General features: G+C 38.5%; 1 protein-coding gene across 1 annotated transcript in view; it reads right to left on the bottom strand.

Moving 5' to 3' along the window:
• Positions 1–26,541, bottom strand: part of LOC145988897 (unconventional myosin IC-like) — a 150,260-nt gene that overhangs the window by 12,029 nt on the left and 111,690 nt on the right. Inside the window, 5 exon segments of the mRNA XM_083124186.1 lie at positions 148–272; positions 6,116–6,236; positions 18,002–18,161; positions 20,130–20,360; positions 22,144–22,375. Coding sequence (XP_082980312.1) covers positions 148–272; positions 6,116–6,236; positions 18,002–18,161; positions 20,130–20,360; positions 22,144–22,375 — 869 coding nt within the window.

The following is a 26,541-nucleotide window of genomic DNA, read 5'->3' as shown; positions in this document are numbered from 1 at the left end:
GAATATGATCAATATCAAAAATATAATTGACTCTTACATAGATATGATTCACTACGTACCTGTAGAACACTTTCTGTTATTAGAACATGAAAATGGGTTTAGTGATGATTTCTCAAGAAAAACATTAATTTTTTATGCTGTACTTACCAGTACTTTCTCGTCCCCTGGTTTTGTGTTGAGCTCAAACTGTGCTCTGTGGGTGTCCATCTCATCCTTTAATCTGTTCTGGACAAACTTAGGTCCTATGCTCTTCTGGTAACTCTTCTTCTTCCCTGTGAAAGGACATGTACAGAGGTTACTAGCTGTTATTTGATGCAAAATATTTGGTACGGTCAATAAATAACCAGATTAATGCCGTGAAAAAGTGAAATAAAGTGACACAGTGATGAAACTTACAGGATATTTAATCCACGCTGAGGTACGCTACATGTCTGTGAGACGAGTTCCAGACCACGTCGCTAGCTGGCAGCACTGGCAGGGAAGGGAGGTTGCGTATGTGCAATGTGCCAGTCAGTCATTCAGTGAGGTGAGTCATGGCATTCACAGTGTCAGGTGCCACAAAGGAGGCCAAGCGAACTGTGATAGAGTTTTTGACGTCAGAGGGCAACACACCAGGGAACATTTACGAGCATATGACTGCTGGGTATGGTGGTGGGTGCATGTTCCGAACACACGTGTGTGAGTGGGCAGGTCGGTTTCGAGCAGGATATACAACAGTCTGATGCAGCGTGTAGTGGGTGTCCTAAATGTGCCATTACGAATGAGTCCATTTCTGCCATTAATGACCTCATACCAGATGGCAACCAAACTTGGCATTAGTCATGGTACAGCATACACTATTGTTCATGAACACCTTCAATATCGGAAGGTGTGTGCAGCCTGGGTGCTAATGATGCTCACAGAGGAGCAAAAGGCTATACAGATGGGGAAGAGCCTCACGCATCTCCTGCGGTACTTGACAGAGGGCAAGGGTTTCCTGGATTGCATTGTGGCAATAGGCAAAATCTTGCTCGGCCAGTATATGCCAAAGAGTAAATGAGACAGCAAAGAGTTGAAACACCCCTCATCCCCGCAACTGAAGAAAAGCAGACAAGTTGACTTTGTTTGCAAGGTGATGGTCATGTTTTTCTTTGATCATCATGATCGACTTCTCGGTCATTCCTCCGGCAGGGTGAGAAAATAAATGCTGCTCTGTACTCTGACATCTTACGAAACGAGGTGAGACCTGCAATCAGGCGCAAGCGGCTCGGTTTCTTGTCACGAGGTGTCATCCTACTGCAAGACAATGCACGTCCCCATGTTGCTGGACACACTATGGACATGATCGCACAAATGGGTTGGGAATGCTTAGATCAACCCCCCCTACAGTCCTGACCTATCCCCATGTGACTTTCATGTTTAGCCCACTGAAAGGTGCCCTACGTGGAATCAACTTTGCCTCAGACGCACAACTGCAGGAGGCGGTCTTCCATTGGTGCTTTACAGCAGCCACAGGACTTCTGAGACAGGGGCATCAAAAATTTGGTGAAGTGGTGGGATGCCTGCCTCAACAACGCAGGGGAGTATGCCGACCAGTATTAAAAGGTAAGTCTATATAACATTCAATCTGGTTATTCATTGACTGTACGAAATAAAAAAAGTGTATTACTGTCATATTTTTAAAATGCATATTACTCTTAGGGAGCTTTCAGACTGAATTGACAAGTGACACGTAAAAGGTAAAGGTAAAGTGTTCCCCTGTGCTTAGCAACATGCCATGAAGGCGTATAGGGGGTGTGGGGGTAACGCCCCACACTTTCTTGATCCGGTCGTGAGTGGGGGTGATGTGATCAGCATCACGCCCCTGACCGCCTTTACCCCCCCAGGGTTTCCCCCAGGTACCCATGTTATTCGACGCTGGGTGGGCGCCGGGGCCACTTCCATCGTTAGAAAAGTTCCCGGATTTGAATCGGCCGGGGATCGAACCCGGGACCTTTAGCATGGTAGTCAGACGCGTTACCGACTGAGCCACCACGGCCATTGACACGTGCCATTTGGAAATGAATCTTCACATAAATGGAACCTTTCATATTCAAGTGACACAACAGACTGCATGTGCTGCTTTAGCCTGCCAAGCATTGCTTCAATATTACTTGAACTGGGCTGTTAATTTTTCTCAGTGTGTTGCATGTTGCAATATGTTTCATGTTGACTCAGTCTGTTGGCCATGCATACTCAATGATTTTTTTCCTCTTATCAGCACAAGCGTCGCCAGAAATATTTGTAGAGGGGCACAGGCCACTGATAAAACTTCATTATTAGAAACAATAATGACAATAATTATTACCATGGTTATAATTGCAATATAACAATAATAACTATTATAAGTTATTGAAAATAAATGAATTATAATCCAAATTTATTGATATTGTTATTATTATCATTTGCTACTTGATCCACCGTATGAGTGAATATCCAACACAAGTGTTGCCCATTATGTTTCATATATTTTGTACAGTTAGTATACTTAAGTTCATAGTTATTGTATTTTGTTATTAACTTTTACACATTCCGTTAAAAAAAAAGTCTTTAAAGTTAGGAACAAATTTTACTCATACAGTTTATATTGTGGGGATCAATTTATTCTTTGCATTAAATGGTAGAATATGAAAATATAACCTAGTTCCTCTATTGTACACTAAAGTTATTTCGATCTGATGTTTAATCCTGCTAAGGGAGTAAAATTAATTACCACTATACACTATTTAAATTAGATATTTTGTAAGATTTGGCTCATCCTGGCTAAGTGCCTGCATGTAGCATATTTTGAAATATACCAGGATCGATATGCTGCAAACACTGAACCATTGGGCAAAAGCTGAAGTCCATTGTAAATTATAATATGTCAACTGGACCAGCAGTCAGCATATTGAGTTCCACTGCAACTTTGATCTCAATTGCTGAAAATGTGCTTTGATCAGGAATCTCTGTATTACTTTATTAGGTTTACCCCTCTCTTGATAGTCTATCATTACACACGTAAATAATGTGCTGCCTCAATCAGAGACTGAATCGATACAAACTAAGCTATCACACTTTCACTACTTGCACCTCTGTGCATTAAGTTGCTGCATCCTACTCCTCCGTACAGGGATGAAAAGGTACACTTTTGACGCAAATGTAGTGTGTTACTGTATAATGTAGAGGGAATGGTGAATGGCATATTAAACTTGAAACTTAATTTTATCATTTCAGATAAGAGTCACACATCTGATGGCACTGAATAAAAATGAAGTTTCAAGTTCAATATGCCATTCACCATATCCATGTACATTGTACAGTAACACACTATATTTACTTCAAACATGTAGCAATATTTATGACACCCTGTATATATAAAACTGGCCTATCTCAAACCTCAACAGTTACAAAGATGCAATGAAAGAATGTTGAAATAACAAATAGTATAAGGCTCAAGGAATACAGAAACGACATGATAAAAGTAATACGTATTAATAAGACCTTTTTGTTTCTGTAGTGAATTAAATTTTTTCATTGTGCAACAGCTCACTGAGAGCAAGAGCGTGCCAAGCATCTGTTTCACTGGACAATGAATGGTCAGTTCACCCAAGGACCTCACCAAATTGTCTGGGTCAGTACCAAAATTTGGGGGGCTTCCACTGGGCTTGAAGCAGGGTGGCCACTCTAGGACCATGACAAAATTAAAGTATAATTTCCAATATTCACGGCAAACTTTCCAAAAATTCAAGGATACAAGCAGATATTTTCTCTATTTCAACCTTACATATTACCCACCTCTCACACCCACATACATATATAATATATTAACAATAAAAAGGGTCAGTGTGACTCAAATGTCCAAAAATTCTAATTCAATTAAATTAAATGGTATATATATATATATATATATATATATATATATATATATATATATATATATTAAAATATTTAATTTAAGGTGTGGAGTTTTCATTTGCCATTTTACATACTCAGACTCGAAATACATCTACAAGTCCCAAATGTTATAGGATATAGTAATCTACAAAAACTTGTTAATTGTATAAGAATTACAAACTGAAATTTACCTAATCAACTTCAAGATATCTTACCTTGCAATAATCTTCCATCTATCAGATAGATTTGTGTGCAAAGGACACTAACAAATTAAATGGATTGAGAGAAAGGTGTTTTCCACATAGCCTTCTTTTCTTTATTCAATAAAAATAAAAGCTAAACTTTGATAAACTTGCCTCATGGCATTTATAAATATGTATAAATTCAATAGCAATGTCTTACATATATGGAGAAAAATTCACACATAATTCCCAGAATTCAGGGAATTCTAGGTGAGTAGCCACCCTACAAAGGTAGGAGCATAACCATTTGTTGACTGCACATGCATATATACCAACAGTGATCAGAACGCTATACATTTTAAAAGTAGCTTTGCTACAGCTACTCATCCAAAAATGTAGCTTTGCTACAGCTACAGCTACATTTACCGAAAAGTAGCTCGCTATGCTACTCCTGTTCACTATTTGTTACTTTCCATTTAAAAAAATATGGCCATTCAAAAGAAGCCCTAGCAGTTGCACTTACTAGAAAATAGATTCCGTTATTTATTATCATGATACGCATCATTCTATCATTTTGATAGCAGTGTTGCCGCAGTAACCTATTTTTACTACAGTGTTTGAGAAAGATGCGTGCGTATATGTGGCAAATAAATTCAAATTTGATATTTCGAGTATTTCAATTAGGGTGTTACTCAAATTTGACATATTTTTCAATTAACATATTTCTATTTATATTTTTATATCAACATATTTTTCTTGAAGATACATAGCCATTGGCCGGATTATATTGGTGTATGTCATTTGGTTATCTGGATATCAGAATTATTCATATATCAATGAAATACATTATGTGGATATCTATAATCTGTGATATCAGAACATTTATCATCTATAGGGCTCGGAAGTTCAAGACCTATAAATTTGCCAAAAAAAGACCTATAAAAAGACCTAAAAATATAAAATAAAGGGATCTAAAAATGAAAAAAAGGACGTATAAATGTGATCTCTAATTACATATTTAATGAATATGCACGGCACCTCCTTATGACTTCAGATCTCTTCAGGTGTGTGCTGTCTGGTCGTATACACCATGCTGAAAGCTTCAAAACAAGAGACAGTTGCCACTTACAGCGCGACCTTGTACCTGCTTCAGTTGTCCAAAAATGTTTTTTCTCTCGTTTCAGGGATGGTTCAAATTTTTTTTTGTTGTTATTTCTTTACTACAGTTTAAGAGGTGATGAACTGATGATGATTCGAATTGAGAATGGTCAGTAAAAACCTAGTCGAAAGAAGGTGAAGTTGCAAAAAAAACAGCCGTTAAGACCTACAAATAGGCTAAAAAAGGACCAATAAGCCAAAAAATGCCGAAAAAGGCAAAAAAGGACAAATAAAACCCACCTATTTCTGGCCTACAATGACCCAAAATGAACATATATTATGTTGGGCCTCGTCTTTGGACACTAGGAAAAAAAGGATTTTTCCTCAACTTCCGAGCCCTATTCATCTACATTATCCGTATTACCATTACCTTGTAATAGATGTGGTCTTTTTAAACCTCCTACACAAGTAAGCGTTATTGTCGATTTTTTTTTTGACACTCCTGCTGCATTTTACATCAAAACTCCAAAAAGAAATGTAGCTGTAGTGAAATTTTTGCTACAACTACAGAAATTTTATAGCTTCGCTACAGCTACAGCTACAAATTTTGTAGCATTACTACAAGTAGCTTGCTACTTCCGACCCCTGTATACCGATATGATATTCTGAAAAAAAACAAACAAGAAAACTCTTTGCTCACAAGAGACATACTATGTGAGAGCTCACTACTATTTTGGCTTTTTAATTTGGAATATTTCTATGCTCATTTGTCTAAAGTTTGGTAATGGTGATCAGAATTTGTTGCATGCTTGGAATGAACTCAAATTTACACAGAAATCCTGGTTGAGACATAATTTCCATTAACTTTTTAAAAAGATATCCCATGTGTCATATGCTTTCAGTTTGAATGCAGGAAAAGGTTCACTAGAAGCAATCATTACCTTTGAAGAGAGATTCGGCCAAGACTTTCAGGTCAAATTGTCTCTTCCTTTCCGGAGACAGTCCAAGACAGTACTTCCTTGCTAGCCACTTTCGGTGAAGGCCACGAAGAATATTTGATGCCTGCAGGGAAAGATAGAAATAGAGGAAATTAAAACAAACTTTAATTAAAATACAGAACTTTTTATTAGTGTCACAATGAATTTCTGTAAATGTCTGTATGTTTGTTTCAATTGTTGTATTAACTCCACTTTATGCAGAGATAGGCAATCGGGACTGGACCTACAATTTAAAGTGGAATCTAATCCACTGTGCAATGTGCCGCCACTAGGTATCAAACCCGGGACCATCTGTACGTGTGTGTGTGGTCAATTCAGTACAATCCATAAAAAAAACATTAATATTAATATATTATATATTTGGGGGTTCTTCTATTTGATAACCAATACGTAACATGATAAAGCCTTGTTTCGATGATAGAAAAAATGCTAAATATGTTGACCAAGGCAGTCTTTATTTCCGTGTACTTAACATCTGTCATTTCAACACTTTCTTGTTTGGTTCTGAGTCTGAGGAAGACCCTGATAGAGAGTTGAAACATCATTTGACAAGCAACTATCGGGCACAATTATCCCTTAAGTATCATGACTGTTCCTTTTTCATACAAAGATGTCGCAGACATTTCTTGTGTTATACCTAGAACAGTGGGATGCAGCATGCCATGTTCTATGTGGGATCCACACTGCCTCAATGCAGTCTCATTGTCTTTATCTCATCATTTGGAAAACATTACTTGATTGTGTTGGATATTTTCAATGAGGTCACATCTTGTCATGAAATGTTGCAAGTAGGGCTGAGCCGATACCACTTTGAACCGATACCAATGCCGATACTCTTACCGATTCCCATCGATACAGATTCTTGAAAATCACAATAATTAAAATTTGTTCAAAATATTGACCAATATTGGTGCGTAAATATTCTTCTCCAATTATATGCATGAATTTACCAGAGATTTGCTTTAGAATATCCAAGAATTTCATCAGAATATTAAAATAGATATTATATAATTGCAAAATATAGTTTTTCGTGCAAAATTGGTGAAAAATAAATAGAAAGTTTGAATTTTGCCACGCGGCATTTGTACAGACCCTGTAAAAGACCAATATGCCGAAAAAGCTGGTATCGGTAGATGAATTCCAACTGATACCTTCCGATGCCGATACCACTGGTATTGGTCAAAACCAATACATCGGCATCAGTATTGGCTCAGCCATAGTTGCAAGTTCGAGTGATTTTGAATGTGGAATTAGAAATCTGATTCAGATGGTGGCATTGTGCCAGACAAAAGTGAGAATGAAGATCAGAATTATGTAAGTAATAATAATGTGAGCGTAGAGGGTGGAATGTGGAGAAGAATATGGGTGTGGTTACACATCAATCCTCACCTCAGTTTTACTTAAGGAGGAGTGGGGTTAAAATGATCCTTCCCACTATTCTAGGAATATTAAATTCTCTGCCATTGTAGAGTTTGTACAATAAACTTAAAAATCATTCTGATATTTCATTGTTTTTTTTTATTTAAACTGCTCAGCAGCCAAGCATGTTCATTGAGTGATGTACAATTTCACCACTGAAGGCCTGGGTTTGAATCCCTTCTAGGCATATTTGTCTTCATTTTTGTATGTCCCCTCATTAATTTCATCTTATCATCATTCTTCCTCATCAATGTGATTAGCCAAAAATATGGCAGAAACAAAACTCTGTGCTACAATAATACTTTGAGAGCCAATGCCTGCAAAGCATCTTTCCACTGGGTGGCATGTGATCCCATTGCAGATGTTTTCTAGCATTTGTGGAGACTGCATACTTCTTCTTTTCACTTAGCTCCGCAATTGTCCTCATGTTCTCTCAACAATGAAATTTTGGATCTCTTTCTAATGATCAAACACAGGACTTCATTCATCAAAGGTGCAAGTGGTAACTACTGGCTATATGGATCTCAAAAGTGGCAGAAAAGTGATGTAGAATAACAAAAATATAAATTCCTCATTCTCATATTTATAATATATTTTATTATAAATTATAACAATAAAAAATAGGAAAAAAATTGAAGTTATGAGAACATTTTTAGACACGAAGTTAAAGCTGTGACCTCTCACATCAAAATCTCAATTTTTGAGCTAACTTAATCACACATCTATATTCATAAGAAATTTTAATAATATGACAGAAATGTGAACTCAGTTACAGGCTATTTACAGAATTATCACAAAATTTATATGCTTATATTGGCAAGTGATAGAGTACTAATTAACCTGTTCAATCCTTATTTTATTATTATTATTTTTTCTGTGTGAACAGTTTATTATTTTCTCTTACAATACACCATCAAAGCTAAAATATATGGTGCACAAAGTCACACAAAATGTATGCATGCAACATCTGCACTACATGCAAAATTATATAAATTGATTCGAACAAGTGTTCTCGGGCTACCAGCCAGGTAAAATTGGAGACACCAACCAATGAGAACACGAGGATCCAGAGAGAGCCAATAGGAAGGCAGAGACCAAACTCCACCACATCATAGTCATATATATAAACCCACACTGGTCTCCAATTTTACATTCCCTGAAGATGAGAGCAATGTATGCCCTCGAAACGTTAGAAGCCAACTCCAATTTAACCTCGCTGGTAACCCGAGAACACTTGTTCGAATCACGTTGCCAGGAAAGCTACAATTCCGATATGAATTGAGTTAATTTTTCTGTAATTTTCTTCTAACACAAAAGGTGGAAGGAGGGAAGGATGTTAAAAAAACAGGGAAGGAAAGAGTTACTGAACATAATGGTAAACAATACAGTGAGTGGGGAGTAACTGAACATTGTGGAAAAATACAGGGAGGGAAGGAATTCTAGTAAAAATACAGGGATGGAGGGAGTTACTGAGCATAGTGGTAAAAATACAGGGAGGGAAGGAGTTACTGAGCATTGTAGAAAAAATACAGGGAGTTAATGAGCATAATGATAAAAAAAATATAGCGAGTGGGGGAGTTACTGAGCAGTGTGGAAACAATACAGGGATGGAGGAAGTTACTGAGCATTGTGGTAAAAATACAGGTAGGGAAGGAGTTGCTTAGCATTGTGGTAAAAATACAGGGAGGGAAGTAGTTACTAAGCATTGTGGTAAAAATACAGGTAGGGAAGGAGTTGCTTAGCAGTGGTAAAAATACAGGGTTGGCAGGAGTTACTGAGAATTGTAGAAAAAATACAGGGAGGGAGTTAATGAGCATAATGATAAAAAAATATAGTGAGTGGGGGAGTTACTGAGCATTGTGGAAAAAATACAGGGATGGAGGAAGTTACTGAGCATTGTGGTAAAAATACAGGGAGCGAAGTAGTTACTAAGCATTGTGGTAAAATACAGGGATGAAGGGAGTTATTGAGCATAATGGTAAAAAATACAGTGAGTGGGGGAGTGACTTGAGTATTGTGGAAAAAATAGAGGGATGGAGAGAGTTACTGAACAATTTGGTAAAAATACAGGTATGAAGGGAGTTACTGAGCATAGTGGAAAAAATACAGGGATGGAAGGAGTTAATGAGCAATGTTAAAAATACAGGGAGGGAAGGAGTTACTGAGTATTGTGGAAAAAACAGAGGGATGGAGGGAGTTACTGAACAATGTGGTAAAAATACAGGGATGAAGGGAGTTACTGAGCATACTGGTAAAAAATAGTGAATGGAGGAGTTACTTGAGCATTGTGGAAAAAATACAGGAAGGGAAGGAGTTACTGAGCATTGTGGTAAAAATACAGGGATGAAGAGAGTTACTGAACATAATTGTAAAAATACAGTGAGTGGGGGAGTGACTTTAGTATTGTGGAAAAAGTAGAGGGATGGAGGGAGTTACTGAGCATAATGGTAAAAAATAGTGAATGGAGGAGTTACTTGAGCATTGTGGAAAAAGTAGAGGGATGGAGGGAGTTACTGAGCATTGTGGTAAAATGCCGCGATGGAAGGAGTTACTGAGCATTATGGAAGAAATACAGGGATGAAGGGAGTTACTGACCATAACAGTAAACCATACAGTGTGGGGGAGTTACTTGAGCATTGTGGAAAAATACAGGGATGGAGGGAGTTACTTGAGAATTGTGGTAAAAATACAGGGAGGGAAGGAGTTACTAAGCATTGTGGTAAAAATACAGGGAGAGAAGGAGATGCTGAACATTGTGGTAAAAATACAGGGATGAAGGGTGTTACTGAGCATTGTGGTAAAAATATAGGGATGAAGGGAGTTACTGAGCATGATGGTAAAAAAATAAGAGTTAGTGGGGGAGTGACTTGAGTATTGTGAAAAAATAGAGGGATGGAAGGAGTTACTGAGCATAGTAGAAAAAATATAGGGATGAAAGGAGGTTCTGAGCATTGTCAAAAAATGCAGGGAGGGAAGGAGTTACTGAGCATTGTGGTAAAAAAACAGAGGGATGGAGAAAGTTACTGAACAATGTGGTAAAAATACAGGGATGAAGGGAGTTACTGAGCATAATGGTAAAAAATAGTGAATGGAGGAGTTACTTGAGCTTTGTGGAAAAAATACAGGAAGGAAAGGAGTTAATGAGCATTGTGGTAAAAAATACAGGGATGAAGAGAGTTACTGAACATAATTGTAAAAATACAGTGAGTGGGGGAGTGACTTTAGTATTGTGGAAAAAATAGAGGGATGGAGGGAGTTACTTAACAATGTGGTAAAAATACAGGGATGGAGGGAGTTCCTGAGCAAAGTGGAAAAATACAGGGATGGAAGGAGTTAATGAGCAATGTTAAAAATACAGGAATGGAGGGACTTACTGAGCATAGTAGTAAAAATTAAGGGAGGGAAGGAGTTACTGAGTATTGTGGAAAAAAAGAGGGATGGAGGGAGTTACTGAACAATGTGGTAAAAATACAGGGATGAAGGGAGTTACTGAGCATAATGGTAAAAAATAGTGAATGGAGGAGTTACTTGAGCATTGTGGAAAAAGTAGAGGGATGGAGGGAGTTACTGAGCATTGTGGTAAAATACAGGGATGGAAGCAGTTACTGAGCATTATGGAAGAAATACAGGGATGAAGGGAGTTACGGACCATAACAGTAAACCATACAGTGTGGGGGAGTTACTTGAGCATTGTAGAAAAATACAGGGATGGAGGGAGTTACTTGAGAATTGTGGTAAAAATACAGGGAGGGAAGGAGTTACTAAGCATTGTGGTAAAAATACAGGGAGAGAAGGAGATGCTAAACATTGTGGTAAAAATACAGGGATGAAGGGTGTTACTGAGCATTGTGGTAAAAATACAGGGATGAAGGGAGTTACTGAGCATGATGGTAAAAAATATAGTTAGTGGGGGAGTGACTTGAGTATTGTGAAAAAATAGAGGGATGGAAGGAGTTACTGAGCATAGTAGAAAAAAATATAGGGATGAAAGGAGGTTCTGAGCATTGTCAAAAAATGCAGGGAGGGAAGGAGTCACTGAGCATTGTGGTAAAAAAACAGAGGGATGGAGAAAGTTACTGAACAATGTGGTAAAAATACAGGGATGAAGGGAGTTACTGAGCATAATGGTAAAAAATAGTGAATGGAGGAGTTACTTGAGCATTGTGGAAAAAATACAGGAAGGGAAGTAGTTACTAAGCATTGTGGTAAAAATATAGGGATGAAGGGAGTTACTGAGCATAATGGTAAAAAATACAGTGAGTGGGGGAGTGACTTGAGTATTGTGGAAAAAATAGAGGGATGGAGGGAGTTACTGAACAATGTGGTAAAAATACAGGTATGGAGGGAGTTACTGAGCATAGTGGAAAAAATACAGGGATGGAAGGAGTTAATGAGCAATGTTAAAAATACAGGGAGGTAAGGAGCTACTGAGTATTGTGGAAAAAACAGAGGGATGGAGGGAGTTACTGAACAATGTGGTAAAAATACAGGGATGAAGGGAGTTACTGAGCATACTGGTAAAAAATAGTGAATGGAGGAGTTACTTGAGCATTGTGGAAAAAATACAGGAAGGGAAGGAGTTACTGAGCATTGTGGTAAAAAATACAGGGATGAAGAGAGTTACTGAACATAATTGTAAAAATACAGTGAGTGGGGGAGTGACTTTAGTATTGTGGAAAAAGTAGAGGGATGGAGGGAGTTACTGAGCATAATGGTAAAAAATAGTGAATGGAGGAGTTACTTGAGCATTGTGGAAAAAGTAGAGGGATGGAGGGAGTTACTGAGCATTGTGGTAAAATGCCGCGATGGAAGGAGTTACTGAGCATTATGGAAGAAATACAGGGATGAAGGGAGTTACTGACCATAACAGTAAACCATACAGTGTGGGGGAGTTACTTGAGCATTGTGGAAAAATACAGGGATGGAGGGAGTTACTTGAGAATTGTGGTAAAAATACAGGGAGGGAAGGAGTTACTAAGCATTGTGGTAAAAATACAGGGAGAGAAGGAGATGCTGAACATTGTGGTAAAAATACAGGGATGAAGGGTGTTACTGAGCATTGTGGTAAAAATACAGGGATGAAGGGAGTTACTGAGCATGATGGTAAAAAAATAGAGTTAGTGGGGGAGTGACTTGAGTATTGTGAAAAAATAGAGGGATGGAAGGAATTACTGAGCATAGTAGAAAAAAATATAGGGATGAAAAGAGGTTCTGAGCATTGTCAAAAAATGCAGGGAGGGAAGGAGTTACTGAGCATTGGGTAAAAAAAACAGAGGGATGGAGGAAGTTACTGATCAATGTGGTAAAAATACAGGGATGAAGGGAGTTACTGAGCATAATGGTAAAAAATAGTGAATGGAGGAGTTACTTGAGCATTGTGGAAAAAATACAGGAAGGGAAGGAGTTACTGAGCATTGTGGTAAAAAATACAGGGATGAAGAGAGTTACTGAACATAATTGTAAAAATACAGTGAGTGGGGGAGTGACTTTAGTATTGTGGAAAAAATAGAGGGATGGAGGGAGTTACTGAACAATGTGGTAAAAATACAGGGATGGAGGGAGTTACTGAGCAAAGTGGAAAAATACAGGGATGGAAGGAGTTAATGAGCAATGTTAAAAATACAGGAATGGAGGGACTTACTGAGCATAGTAGTAAAAATACAGGGAGGGAAGGAGTTACTGAGTATTGTGGAAAAAACAGAGGGATGGAGGGAGTTACTGAACAATGTGGTAAAAATACAGGGATGAAGGGAGTTACTGAGCATAATGGTAAAAAATAGTGAATGGAGGAGTTACTTGAGCATTGTGGAAAAAGTAGAGGGATGGAGGGAGTTACTGAGCATTGTGGTAAAATACAGGGATGGAAGGAGTTACTGAGCATTATGGAAGAAATACAGGGATGTAGGGAGTTACGGACCATAACAGTAAACCATACAGTGTGGGGGAGTTACTTGAGCATTGTGGAAAAGTAGAGGGATGGAGGGAGTTACTTGAGAATTGTGGTAAAAATACAGGGAGGGAAGGAGTTACTAAGCATTGTGGTAAAAATACAGGGAGAGAAGGAGATGCTGAACATTGTGGTAAAAATACAGGGATGAAGGGTGTTACTGAGTATTGTAGTAAAAATACAGGGATGAAGGGAGTTACTGAGCACGATGGTAAAAAAATAGATTTAGTGGGGGAGTGACTTGAGTATTGTGAAAAATAGAGGGATGGAAGGAGTTACTGAGCATAGTAGAAAAAATATAGGGATGAAAGGAGTTACTGAGTATTGTGAAAAAATAGAGGGATGGAAGGAGTTACTGAGCATAGTAGAAAAAATATAGGGATGAAAGGAGGTTCTGAGCATTGTCAAAAAATGCAGGGAGGGAAGGAGTTACTAAGCATTGTGGTAAAAAACAGAGGGATGGAGAAAGTTACTGAACAATGTGGTAAAAATACAGGGATGAAGGGAGTTACTGAGCATAATGGTAAAAAATAGTGAATGGAGGAGTTACTTGAGCATTGTGGAAAAAATACAGGAAGGGAAGTAGTTACTAAGCATTGTGGTAAAAATATAGGGATGAAGGGAGTTACTGAGCATAATGGTAAAAAATAGAGTGAGTGGGGGAGTGACTTGAGTATTGTGGAAAAAATAGAGGGATGGAGGGAGTTACTGAACAATGTGGTAAAAATACAGGTATGGAGGGAGTTACTGAGCATAGTGGAAAAAATACAGGGATGGAAGAAGTTAATGAGCAATGTTAAAAATACAGGGAGGGAAGGAGTTACTGAGTATTGTGGAAAAACAGAGGGATGGATGGAGTTACTGAACAATGTGGTAAAAATACAGGGATGAAGGGAGTTACTGAGCATACTGGTAAAAAATAGTGAATGGAGTAGTTACTTGAGCATTGTGGAAAAAATACAGGAAGGGAAGGAGTTACTGAGCATTGCGGTAAAAAATACAGGGATGAAGAGAGTTACTGAACATAATTGTAAAAATACAGTGAGTGGGGGAGTGACTTTAGTATTGTGGAAAAAGTAGAGGGATGGAGGGAGTTACTGAGCATAATGGTAAAAAATAGTGAATGGAGGAGTTACTTGAGCATTGTGGAAAAAGTAGAGGGATGGAGGGAGTTACTGAGCATTGTGGTAAAATACAGGGATGGAAGGAGTTACTGAGCATTATGGAAGAAATACAGGGATGAAGGGAGTTACTGACCATAACAGTAAACCATACAGTGTGGGGGAGTTACTTGAGCATTGTGGAAAAATAAAGGGATGGAGGGAGTTACTTGAGAATTGTGGTAAAAATACAGGGAGGGAAGGAGGTACTAAGCATTGTGGTAAAAATACAGGGAGAGAAGGAGATGCTGGACATTGTGGTAAAAATACAGGGATGAAGGGTGTTACTGAGCATTGTGGTAAAAATACAGGGATGAAGGGAGTTACTGAGCATGATGGTAAAAAAATAGAGTTAGTGGGGGAGTGACTTGAGTATTGTGAAAAAATAGAGGGATGGAAGGAGTTACTGAGCATAGTAGAAAAAAATATAGGGATGAAAGGAGGTTCTGAGCATTGTCAAAAAATGCAGGGAGGGAAGGAGTTACTGAGCATTGTGGTAAAAAAACAGAGGGATGGAGGGAGTTACTGAACAATGTGGTAAAAATACAGGGATGAAGGGAGTTACTGAGCATAATGGTAAAAAATAGTGAATGGAGGAGTTACTTGAGCATTGTAGAAAAAATACAGGAAGGGAAGGAGTTACTAACCATTGTGGTAAAAATACAGGTAGGGAAGTAGTTGCTGAGCATAATGGTAAAAAATACAGTGAATGGAGGAGTTACTTGAGCATTGTGGAAAAAATAGAGGGATGGAGGGAGTTACTGAGCATTCTGGTAAAAATACAGGGTTGGAAGGAGTTACTGAGAATTGTAGAAAAAATACAGGGAGGGAGTTACTGAGCATAATGGTAAAAAATACAGTGAGTGGGGAGTGACTTGAGTATTGTGGAAAAAATAGAGGGATGGAGGATATTACTGAACAATGTGGTAAAAATACAGGTATGGAGGGAGTTACTAAGCATAGTGGAAAAAATACAGGGATGGAAGGAGTTAATGAGCAATGTTAAAAATACAGGGAGGGAAGGAGTTACTGAGTATTGTGGAAAAAACAGAGGGATGGAGGGAGTTACTGAACAATGTGGTAAAAATACAGGGATGAAGGGAGTTACTGAGCATAATGGTAAAAAATAGTGAATGGAGGAGTTACTTGAGCATTGTGGAAAAAATACAGGAAGGGAAGGAGTTAATGAGCATTGTGGTAAAAAATACAGGGATGAAGAGAGTTACTGAACATAATTGTAAAAATACAGTGAGTGGGGGAGTGACTTTAGTATTGTGGAAAAAATAGAGGGATGGAGGGAGTTACTGAACAATGTGGTAAAAATAAAGGGATGGAGGGAGTTACTGAGCATAGTGGAAAAATACAGGGATGGAAGGAGTTAATGAGCAATGTTGAAAATACAGGGATGGAGGGACTTACTGAGCATAGTAGTAAAAATACAGGGAGGGAAGGAGTTACTGAATATTGTGGAAAAAACAGAGGGATGGAGGGAGTTACTGAACAATGTGGTAAAAATACAGGGATGAAGGGAGTTACTGAGCACAATGGTAAAAAATAGTGAATGGAGGAGTTACTTGAGCATTGTGGAAAAAGTAGAGGGATGGAGGGAGTTACTGAGCATTGTGGTAAAATACAGGGATGGAAGGAGTTACTGAGCATTATGGAAGAAATACAGGGATGAAGGGAGTTACTGACCATAACAGTAAACCATACAGTGTGGGGGAGTTACTTGAGCATTGTGGAAAAATACAGGGATGGAGGGAGTTACTTGAGAATTGTGGTAAAATACAGGGAGGGAAGGAGTTACTAAGCATTGTGGTAAAAATACAGGGAAAGAAGGAGATGCTGAACATTGTGGTAAAAATACAGGGATGAAGGGTGTTACTGAACATTGTGGTAAAAATACAGGGAGGGAAGGAGTTACTGAGCATTGTGGAAAAAATAGAGGGATGGAGGGAGTTACTTGAGCATTGTGGTAAAAATACAGGGATGGAAGGTGTTACCGAGCTCAGGGTGTTACTGAGCATTGTGGTAAAAAAATAGAGTTAGTGGGGGAGTGACTTGAGTATTGTGAAAAAATACAGGTATGGAAGGAGTTACTGAGCATAGTAGAAAAAATATAGGGATGAAAGGAGTTACTGAGCATTGTCAAAAAATGCAGGGAGGGAAGGAGTTACTGAGCATTGTGGTAAAAATACAGGGATGGAGGGAGTTACTGATCATAACGGTAAAAAATACAATGAATGGAGGAGTTCCTTGAGCATTGTGGAAAAAATAGAGGGATGGAGGGAGTTACTTGAGCATTGTGGTAAAAATACAGGGATGGAAGGTGTTACCGAGCATTTTGAAAGAAATACAGGGATGGAGGGAGTTACTGACCATAACAGTAAACCATACAGTGTGGGGGAGTTACTTGAGCATTGTGGAAATATACAGGGATGGAGGGAGTTACCGAGCATAATGGTAAAAATACAGGGAGGGAAGGAGTTACTGAGCATTGTGGAAAAAATACAGGGAGGGAATGAGTTACTGAGCATTGTGGTAAAAATACACGAATGGAGGGAGTTACTGAGCATAGTGGTGAAACTACAGGGATGGAAGGAGTTACTGAGCATCGTGAAAAAAAATACAGGGAGGGAAGGAGTTACTGAGAATTGTGGTAAAAATACAGGGATGGAGGAAGTTACTGAGCATAGTGGTAAAAATACAGGAAGGGAAGGAGTTACTGAGCATTGTGGAAAAAATTGAGGGATGGAGGGAGTTACTGAGCATAATGATAAAAAAAATACAGTGAGTGGAGAGTTCCTGAGCATTGTGGAAACAATACAGGGATGGTGGGAGTTACTGAGCATTGTGGTAAAAATACAGGGAGGGAAGGAGTTACTGAGCATTGTGGTAAAAATACAGGAGGGAGGGAGTTACTGAGCATAGTAGTAAAAATACAGGGAGGGAAGTAGTTACTGAACATTGTGATAAAAAGACACCGAGAGGAGAAGTTACTGATTATTCTGTTAAAAATACAGGAGGGATTATTGTGTATTATAGTAAAAATACAGGTGGGGTTTCCCCAAACTTGAAGTTTGATCACAAAATTTAATGAAACTGTTATCACACTAACTGCCATCCTCCCTGGTGGAGTGTCTTTCACAGTGCACTACGACAGTATGCGTTGCAGATTCAAATCCCAGCGCACACATGGGTGTCATCAATTTCTTCATATCATCACTCATTCTCATATTTGTGATTTGCCAAATGTGGTAGAAACACGAAGTAAAATAAACCAAATCGATCAACTACACTAACCTCTCCACAAGCCATAGGACAAGGTGGCCAGGACTTGTCTAGCACACTCTGGGGCAAGGTGCGAGCCAATCGAGTCAGGTACTGGGCTTTGGCGAGTGCTACGAACTTCTTGTTCTCTGAAGTCTCTGGTCCATTGCGAGTTATGAAGCCCTTCACAAACCTGGAAGACATCAATTGTTGTATTAAAAACACACCTAGGCCACAGTGAAGTATGAACAAAACATTAAGCATGTTTAGAAGAAATAAACGGCATTACTAAAGGTGCATTTGTGCCACATGGTCAGTGATGACACCAGGGAGGATGAGGGGACAGATGCCCCCTGTTGATCAGTCTGCCCCCTACCACCTCTCCCCAGCATTCATGAAAAACTCAATAAATAAAATATCTTCTAGCCAAAAATTTAAATTTTTGTGTGACACTGAGTGCTAAACTTCTTTACCAGAATGTCTGGAGTAGCGACGTGCAGAGGCGAAAGCTTGTGGGCGGAGCCAGACTAGGTGGGGAATGCAAAATTCCCCTAGTGCTTGTGAGCTGTCATGTTTACTACAGAACTATTGGACCACGAATGACCAGTCGAGTCACCCCCTCCTGTACAACCCCTCCCCTCCGCACATTCATTGGACGAGGCACACACCCGCAATGTGCAGCCAGGCCACGTTTGCGTTCTCTTACTCCAGAAATTCCGGAAAATAATTATACATTAATTAGGACTGCCTCCCCAAGAAAATGTCCCTCCCCTAATGCCTCACTTATTATATCATCCCATTATCACTCCACACAGTGCTTTTTAATGAAGGCTTCTAGCATTGAAACAAGTCCTCAATGACCAAAACATTACAGTGGAGCCCAGATTTTACATTTTCCCAATTTATACATTCAATCTTGACAGTCCGAACATACCAAAATATTGTAAAATATTCTTCGATTTTACATTTTCCTGTATTTTAAGTTTTTCAGCTTGATCTCCTGAAAAATGTAAATTTGAGGTTCGACTGTATTAAGAAAACTTGTTCACCTTAATATCATTTACCCACTTTGAAAGCAGGGCTCAAAGTGGGGGCTATGCAGGGGGGAGAGGGAATCTTCCAGATAGAAAAAAATATGTAAAGCATCCTCCCTGATGTTTCACAGCCACCGTTAAAGCATTGATTCATTCTCACAGTTATCTACAAAGTTCAAGAAAACATCCCTCCCACCTAACAATTTCCGTTTCACATGCTGTGTGAAGTGAATACAATGGAACCTCAATTTTAAATTTTTCAGGGCACATAGATGAAAATAATTAAAATGTGGTGAAATATAAAGTCCAGAAAATTTTATAGCATTTTCCTCTATTGTAAGGGGACCAGATTTTTAGAACAATAAAACGGGACATTTTTCATATTTAACTGAATGAAAAATGAGAAAATGTGATGGAAAAATATACACATTTTAATATAAAAATGGATTTGTCATAAAAACTATTTAAAAAATATATAAATACTTTATAAATAACTTACATAATATGATTACATGCACTACACTGAAATCAAGCAGTCTATTAGAATTAGAAGTCATTCACTGATATTTTGTGAATAAATGGATCTTCTGCAGCCTTCTTTTCAAATAACATTTTGTAAAAGTTTACACACGTGTGATTTAAAGTTCACCTTATCAACCAACACAGCTTTCAAAGTTTGTACTGAAAGAGCGTTCTTGTTACTTGTCCACAATTCATGTATGAAAACACTCGTTCAGTAGGGCAATTAGTTCCAGATAAACAGAGAAGAAACTCCCAAATTTTTTTTAAAAAAACTGGAATGTTGTTGACATTGAAATGTGAAATAATTTCTACCCAACAATCACTCGGTAATGTTTCTTTCAGCTTCCATTTTTACAATATTTCTGGCGTTACGTCGGAATTCTATCCCAATAATTTGTTATTATAAAAAAAAATAAATAAATAAATAAATTGGCACCCCGCTTTACGTTCCAAAAAAATTGGGACAGAGACTGGATTGTCTGGTAACCTTACTCTATTGGAACCGTGAAGATTAATTGTGTAATGTGGAAAAATGTAAAACTGTGGAACATAAAATCGGGGTTCCACTCTACACTGATACACAACAATACCCATGAGCCCCTCACCTTCTGATTATAATTATAGCCTTTCTCCTTCTCTCAGCTGCCTTCTTGGCCAGGAACCTCCTGATGTACTTCTCCACGATTATGGCTGCTTCTCTCATTCTCAGGTATTTGATTCTCTGCTGCCTACCTTTCCATATCTTCTGGATTTGCGTCGCCAGGTCGTGCTTCTTCATCTGGAATGCATCTTCCGTTTCAAACAAGGTCTTCGGGAAACGGATGAAAATCTTCGTCCTGTGGAAACAAGGAAACAAAATCATTTAAGCTCAGTTCAAACATCACTAAGAAATTAAATAAAATAAGATATTACATCGTAATTATGATACAAAGATTGAAGTTAAATTAAAGACAGGGTAATTTTTAAACATATACAAACCTAAGGAAGTTTGGAAGGTACATGTACCATTTTGGTGGACCCCATAAAACACTCAAACTCTAGAAAAAGTGTCCGTCGATATCTATTTAAGTAATGAAGTCCAGTTTTGGCATGTACTTACTGTTTACCTCTAGCTTTCACCACATCATGTGGTTTCCTCAAGACATAAGAAGACAAGAATAGTCAAAGTTTAAAACATGGGGAGGTAAGTTGGGTTAAAATGGTAAACGACAATACACTCCTTCCTACTCCACCACTGCTGACAACCACATTGTCTTTTACCATTTTAACCCAACTTAACTACAGGAAAATAATAGGGGAAGGAAGGGTAAAGTGGCCAGTGCGGGCAAAGTGGCCATGTGAGTTTTCTTCAATGTATAGCGCATCTGCCACATGGGAGCCGGGTGAAACAGTCGCCATGGATGCTGTCAGTGTTGTCTGTGACTTTGAAGCGGGAGGCTGCACTTTTCTAGATGTGAACTCATTTTATTGTTTTTTTTTGCAAGTCTGATTTTAGCTAAGTGGTACAAATTGTTGATTATAGCTAAATAATAGTAAGTGCTATAATTATATGCTCTTGTTCTGTTTTATCAGTGTGAAATAACCTTTTAAATTATGTGTGTTTGAAAATGCTAAGACATGTAGGTTAGACGTTAGACCACAGTTTTTGTAATGGTGTCATTCCCGGCAAAGTGGCCATGAAACAGACAGACTCGAAAGGCAATGAAGGATGGATTAGATGCTTATAATGTAAGAAGTGGGCACATGAAGAGTGCGCCGGTTGTGACCAAGAAGTTGATGAGTTTGAGTGCAAATTTTGCAAATAGGCCTACGCCTAATCCTTTATTGATAGACTATTGATTACAAATTACTATTTACTTTATCTTGTAAAGATTTCATACTTAAGATAATACTTAAAAAACATAATACTTATTCTTAATGTGTATTACTTCAGGTTGTGTTGATTAAATACACACTCTGAATCAATGTGATTTGTTAATTTACCTATGCAGGTAAAATGGGAAGGGGCTGGCCACTTTACCCAACCTAGGCAGGCAAAGTGGCCATTCATACTTTTTTTAAAAAAGTAACGTGTACATTTCTAAACAACAAGAATTAAAAAAATAAAATAGAAATTGGAAGTAAAGTTATTATACTTACTATTGGTCTATGTTTCTATAACTTTGCTGATTAAAAAGGTATGATAAGAATTCATCAAACCTTAGTGTGGCCACTTTACCCTTCCTCCCCCTAAGTACATGCCAAAAATGGACTTCATTATTTAGTGAAATGATGGTATGTGGTGTAAGTTATGCCTTATCAATATTTATTTACCTTTAACAGACAAATCTCCAATTACAGTGAATCAATTCCAAACAATACTTTACGATACCAATACCACTGGTATCAGCTGATCAGCTCACCCTAATAAAAACATACAAAATATTTCTCCTTAAGAAGTTGGCTAAAGAAAACTGATTTTATTTTAATTTCCAAATCATGGGAAAATACCAATATATGGTGGTTGTTTACTGAAATACAGCTAATTGGCACCACCCCCACATGCCTTATGGCCTGAGCTCCACTTGCTAAAGGAGGATTTACACTCTGCAGATAAAAAGTAATAGAAGTTACACTTACTCTCCCATTCTGTAGTCATTGTGCTCATACTTCAAGTGGTTGACTAGCTTCTGAACGCCTTCTCTTGCTGGTCCTTTGAAATGAGGCCAGGTGTCTGGACAAAGGCACTTGTAACGTTTAAGGAACAATTCGTATGGTCTACGGTATGCAAACCCTGCTCTGCGTACCCTCAAGTTCTCCATCAAACCCAGGTATTTGACTTGATGCCTCACGATTTCCTCACTGAACTGACCTTCAGGGAAAAAATAACATGTTACAATATAAATGTCTTGCTTTAATATTTTTATTATTTAGAATAACTTTCTTGTCTCTGTTTGACTAATCATGATGATGAGAATAAAGGACGAGTGATGATTAGATGAAATGAATGAAGGAACACTCACAAAGAACACCCCTGCCCAAGCTGGGACTCAAACTTGGGAACTTCAGTGGCAAGATCGAAATATTGATCACTTAATGTGCTGGGCCACCAAGCTGGCTTGTTACTATGTGTCCTTTGTGTATAAGCTTAGAATGTTTTGTTTATGCCAATCTGAACTATTTCTTAAAAATTTTTCTTCATGTCTATAAAATAAATTCCTGAGTATTTAAAATTAGATTATCTGTGTCAAATTCATGTGAATAAAACTTGTGTTGTTGGAGTTTGTTAAAGTTTGGATATATCATTGATCTGTCTGAGGAATGTCTATTTTGAAAATACAAGGCTCATTCAATATATAACCAAAAATATGTTGTACCAAATATTAATTACAAGCACCAAAAAAAGAACTACAGTACTATGTTTCAACATAGTCCCCCCCCCCCTCCGCCCCAAGTTCAATGCACATACGCCAGCGCTTGATAAGGGCAGTTTCCACAGGAAAAAAATTAGACGCATGCGTAACCACTCATGAACCGCTGACTGGACTTTGTCGTCATTCTGGAACCTCGATCCACTTACTCCATCTTTCAGTGGGCCAAAGGTGTGGGAAGCGGAAGGTGCGAGATCAGGCGAATATGGTGGGTGTGGTAAGCACTCGAACTTTAGGTCCTCGATGGTAGAGAATGTAACACTGGCAGTGTGTGGTCTCGCATTGTCATGGAGCAAAAGCACACCAGTGAACACCAGACCACGTCGTCTCTGCAGAATGGCTGGTTTCAGGTTTTCATGCAAAAGGTTGGAGTAGGTGGTACTGTTTACATTATGACCTCTGGGCATGTAATGTTCAAGAATTGACCCCTTGTGGTCCCAAAACAAAGTTAACATGACCTTTCCAGCACTCCGTTGATCATGCACCTTCTTCGGTCTAGAAGGTGAAGGATGTCGCTATTCCATTGTCGTCCTCTTACGTTCTGGTTCATAGAAATGAACCAAACTTTTATCTCCAGTGACAATACGATGAAGAAATGCTTCACCGTCAGCTTCATAATGACTCAAAAGCTCCCTGCACACATAAACACGTCTCTCCTTCATTTCTGGTGTCAAATGTTTCGAAACCCACCTCGCACACACTTTCCTACACCTCAGGATGTCATGACTGATATGGTGGGCTGATCCTACATTTATTTCCATTTGGGAAGCAACTTCACTGACAGTAGAGCCAGCGTATTTTCGGAACAGCTATGAGGTTTTCTTATGTACAAGCTCGAAGCGAGCCCCTACAGCTGTGGGGGAGGAGAAACAAGTGATGTTAGCGTGCGTTGTGCAGTGTTGCAAGTAAACGAAGGAACGGCGGCTGACAGTGACACAAAACAGACATCTGACTAAAAACGCAAACGCAAAACAATTTAATTTAATAAACTTACCTTGTGTAATGTAATGCCGCAAATGTCATGATGAAACAAAGTTGTTTTTATTCCAACTGCTCAATACCATCAAGCTCGGAATCCGAATCTGTCATGTTGCACGAATCCTCACCGGCACTTGAAACAGAGTCGTCTGCACTGCTACTGCTGTCACCAACACTGAAAGCGAGACGTTCAATTTCCGGTTCCAGCAAACCTTCCAAACGAATGTATTCTTCCTCAGCCTTTTTGACATTGCAGCAACAGGGCTCCCATTCCTTCTCGCCAATTTCGGCAAACACTTCCTTGCACAGTTCCCAGACGTCGTTCAATTTGAAGGTGACATTGCGATTGGCAACCTTTTGTTTACATATCCCCCAAATTTTCTCAATTGGGTTCAAGTCGGGATGATATGCGGGCAAACGAAGGACAGTGTGACCATGCTCACTCATTATGTCATCTATAACGTAAGACTTTGTTTTTGGTTTGTGTAGTTTTATGAGACTGTACAGTTCAGGTTTAAACATATCATTAGTAAAAGGTATCCCGTTTTTCAATAACCAGTCTTGCATTTCACTTTTTCTACTATTAGAGGATGGGCTTCTTTCTTTCTGGACATTGTGATATGATGCATTGTCAATTACTAATACTGAATTTGGTGGTAAATTTGGTAATAACATTTCCCGTATCCATCGCGTGTAATTGTTGGAATTCATTTCTGTATGATAATCACCATTTTTTTGACTTGACTTGAATATCAAAAGGGCGTTCGGGATAAAGCCATTGTGGGTGCCTGCATGAACAATAATCAGGCGTTGCCCTTTGGATACTGGTGATTTTAGGCCCTGAAAAGTGTCGTCACACCATGCTTTGGATGTTGTGTGAGAGCTGTGGATGTATGTTTCGTCAGAATAAATAATAGGACGCTCTTCCCTTCGATATCTACAAATTGCACGCAGATAACTTATTCTCGCATTGCGAATATCATTTCTTTCAATAAGTATGCGCCTATTACTCTGCACTTTCTTCCACCTGAACCCGAGTTTTCTAAAAATCTTTAACAAACTAGACGCCTGCCCTTTAATAGGGTGACCAGATATTTGTTGACCAAAAAGAGTATAGTCTATAGGTTGAAGGTGCGCGTGCATTTTGCTCTTTCACGGGGTCCGCAAAAAAATCCCGCGCGACTTCTTGACAGTCTAATTATCCTGGAAATTATGCAAAATTAAAACTTCCTTTTTATTTTACATTAATTTTGCACAAAAAACTATATTTTGTGACTACATAATATCTATTTTAATATTCTGATGCAATTCTTGAATATTCTAAAGCAAATTTCTTGGTATGTTGATGCATATAATTGGAGGAGAATATTTACACACCAATATTGATCAATGTTTTGAACAAATTTTAATTATTATCGGTATCGGTGGGAATCGGTAAGAGTATCGGTATCGGTTCAAAGTGGTATCGGCTCAGCCCTAATCATTATCATTAAATTCCAATCAATTTGAAATATGTTTTGCTTGTTGTGGAATATGAAAATGACACTTGAAATTGTTCATAGGAAATTCTTGAGTCAAGGAATAAATACTTCGGTTTGTTGACGTCTTGACGTTTTCCGTTCTGTGGATTTTAAGGCATTTTTACGCGTAAAATAATGAATGAAATTAAATAGCAAGGAAAAGAGTATATTTGCGGATTTTTACAAATTGAAAAGAGTATAGAGTATATGAACCTCTAAAAGAGTATAATACTCTTAAAAAGAGTATGTCTGGTCACCCTACCTTCAAACCCTATTGAAATCTTTAATTTAGCGAGCACAGATTTTACTGTAGGCACTAGTTTGTCTGTGGTATAAAATTCGTTTATTGTCCTTCGAACAACGCACATATCGAAATCGTCAATATTTGTACATGGTCGCGGTCGGTTTTTATTTCTACGTGGTGTGCTATATGACGAGGATGTTCCCGCATTAACCTGTGAACTTTCCTTTTTAATTGATTTTATTGTATTTACAGAGACACCAGTCGCAGCACAAACACGGTCCATCACTTTCTTCAGAGGCAACTTCCGATCCTTTTGGTCGGCTTCCTCCTGCATAAATTTCAATACGTTCGCGACAACTTCACGCGTTTGTCCCTTAAGTGTCCTACGATATATTTTGGAGTGTGTAGGAGGCATATTCTTCACGTGAAACGTAATTCAAAATAGCACTTCTACCCGGTCTTCAACAAAAGATTGTAGAAAACAACAATAGCCCGGCAAGAATGCAAAACTCAAACACCCGATCCTATCACCTCGACTTTACAGGCACAAGTGATTTCTGAGCATTCTTTCTGCGCAACTTGCTACGTCGTCGCATTCACGAGTAGAATTTTAGGCTCGCTAACTAGTGAAGTGAAAGATCTCGTAGCTGTTCCGAAAATACATTGGCTCTAATACGCCGGTTCTCCCGTACCAAGTCCTCCACTTGAGCAATGTTGCTTTCCGTTACTGCAGTGACAGAGCGACCTGGATGCGGAGAATCTTCAACACTGGTTATGCCCTGTTTGAACTTCTCAGCACACTCGTACACTTGTGATCGACTCATACAGTTGTCACTGTACTGAACTGTCATGCAGCAATGAATTT

This window comes from Lepisma saccharinum, chromosome 6 (assembly GCF_977018435.1).
Source record: "Lepisma saccharinum chromosome 6, izLepSacc3.1, whole genome shotgun sequence".
In the NCBI taxonomy this organism is placed as follows: domain Eukaryota; kingdom Metazoa; phylum Arthropoda; class Insecta; order Zygentoma; family Lepismatidae; genus Lepisma; species Lepisma saccharinum.
Note: the sequence above shows the minus strand (reverse complement) of the source record. Positions and strands in the feature narration are given on the sequence as shown.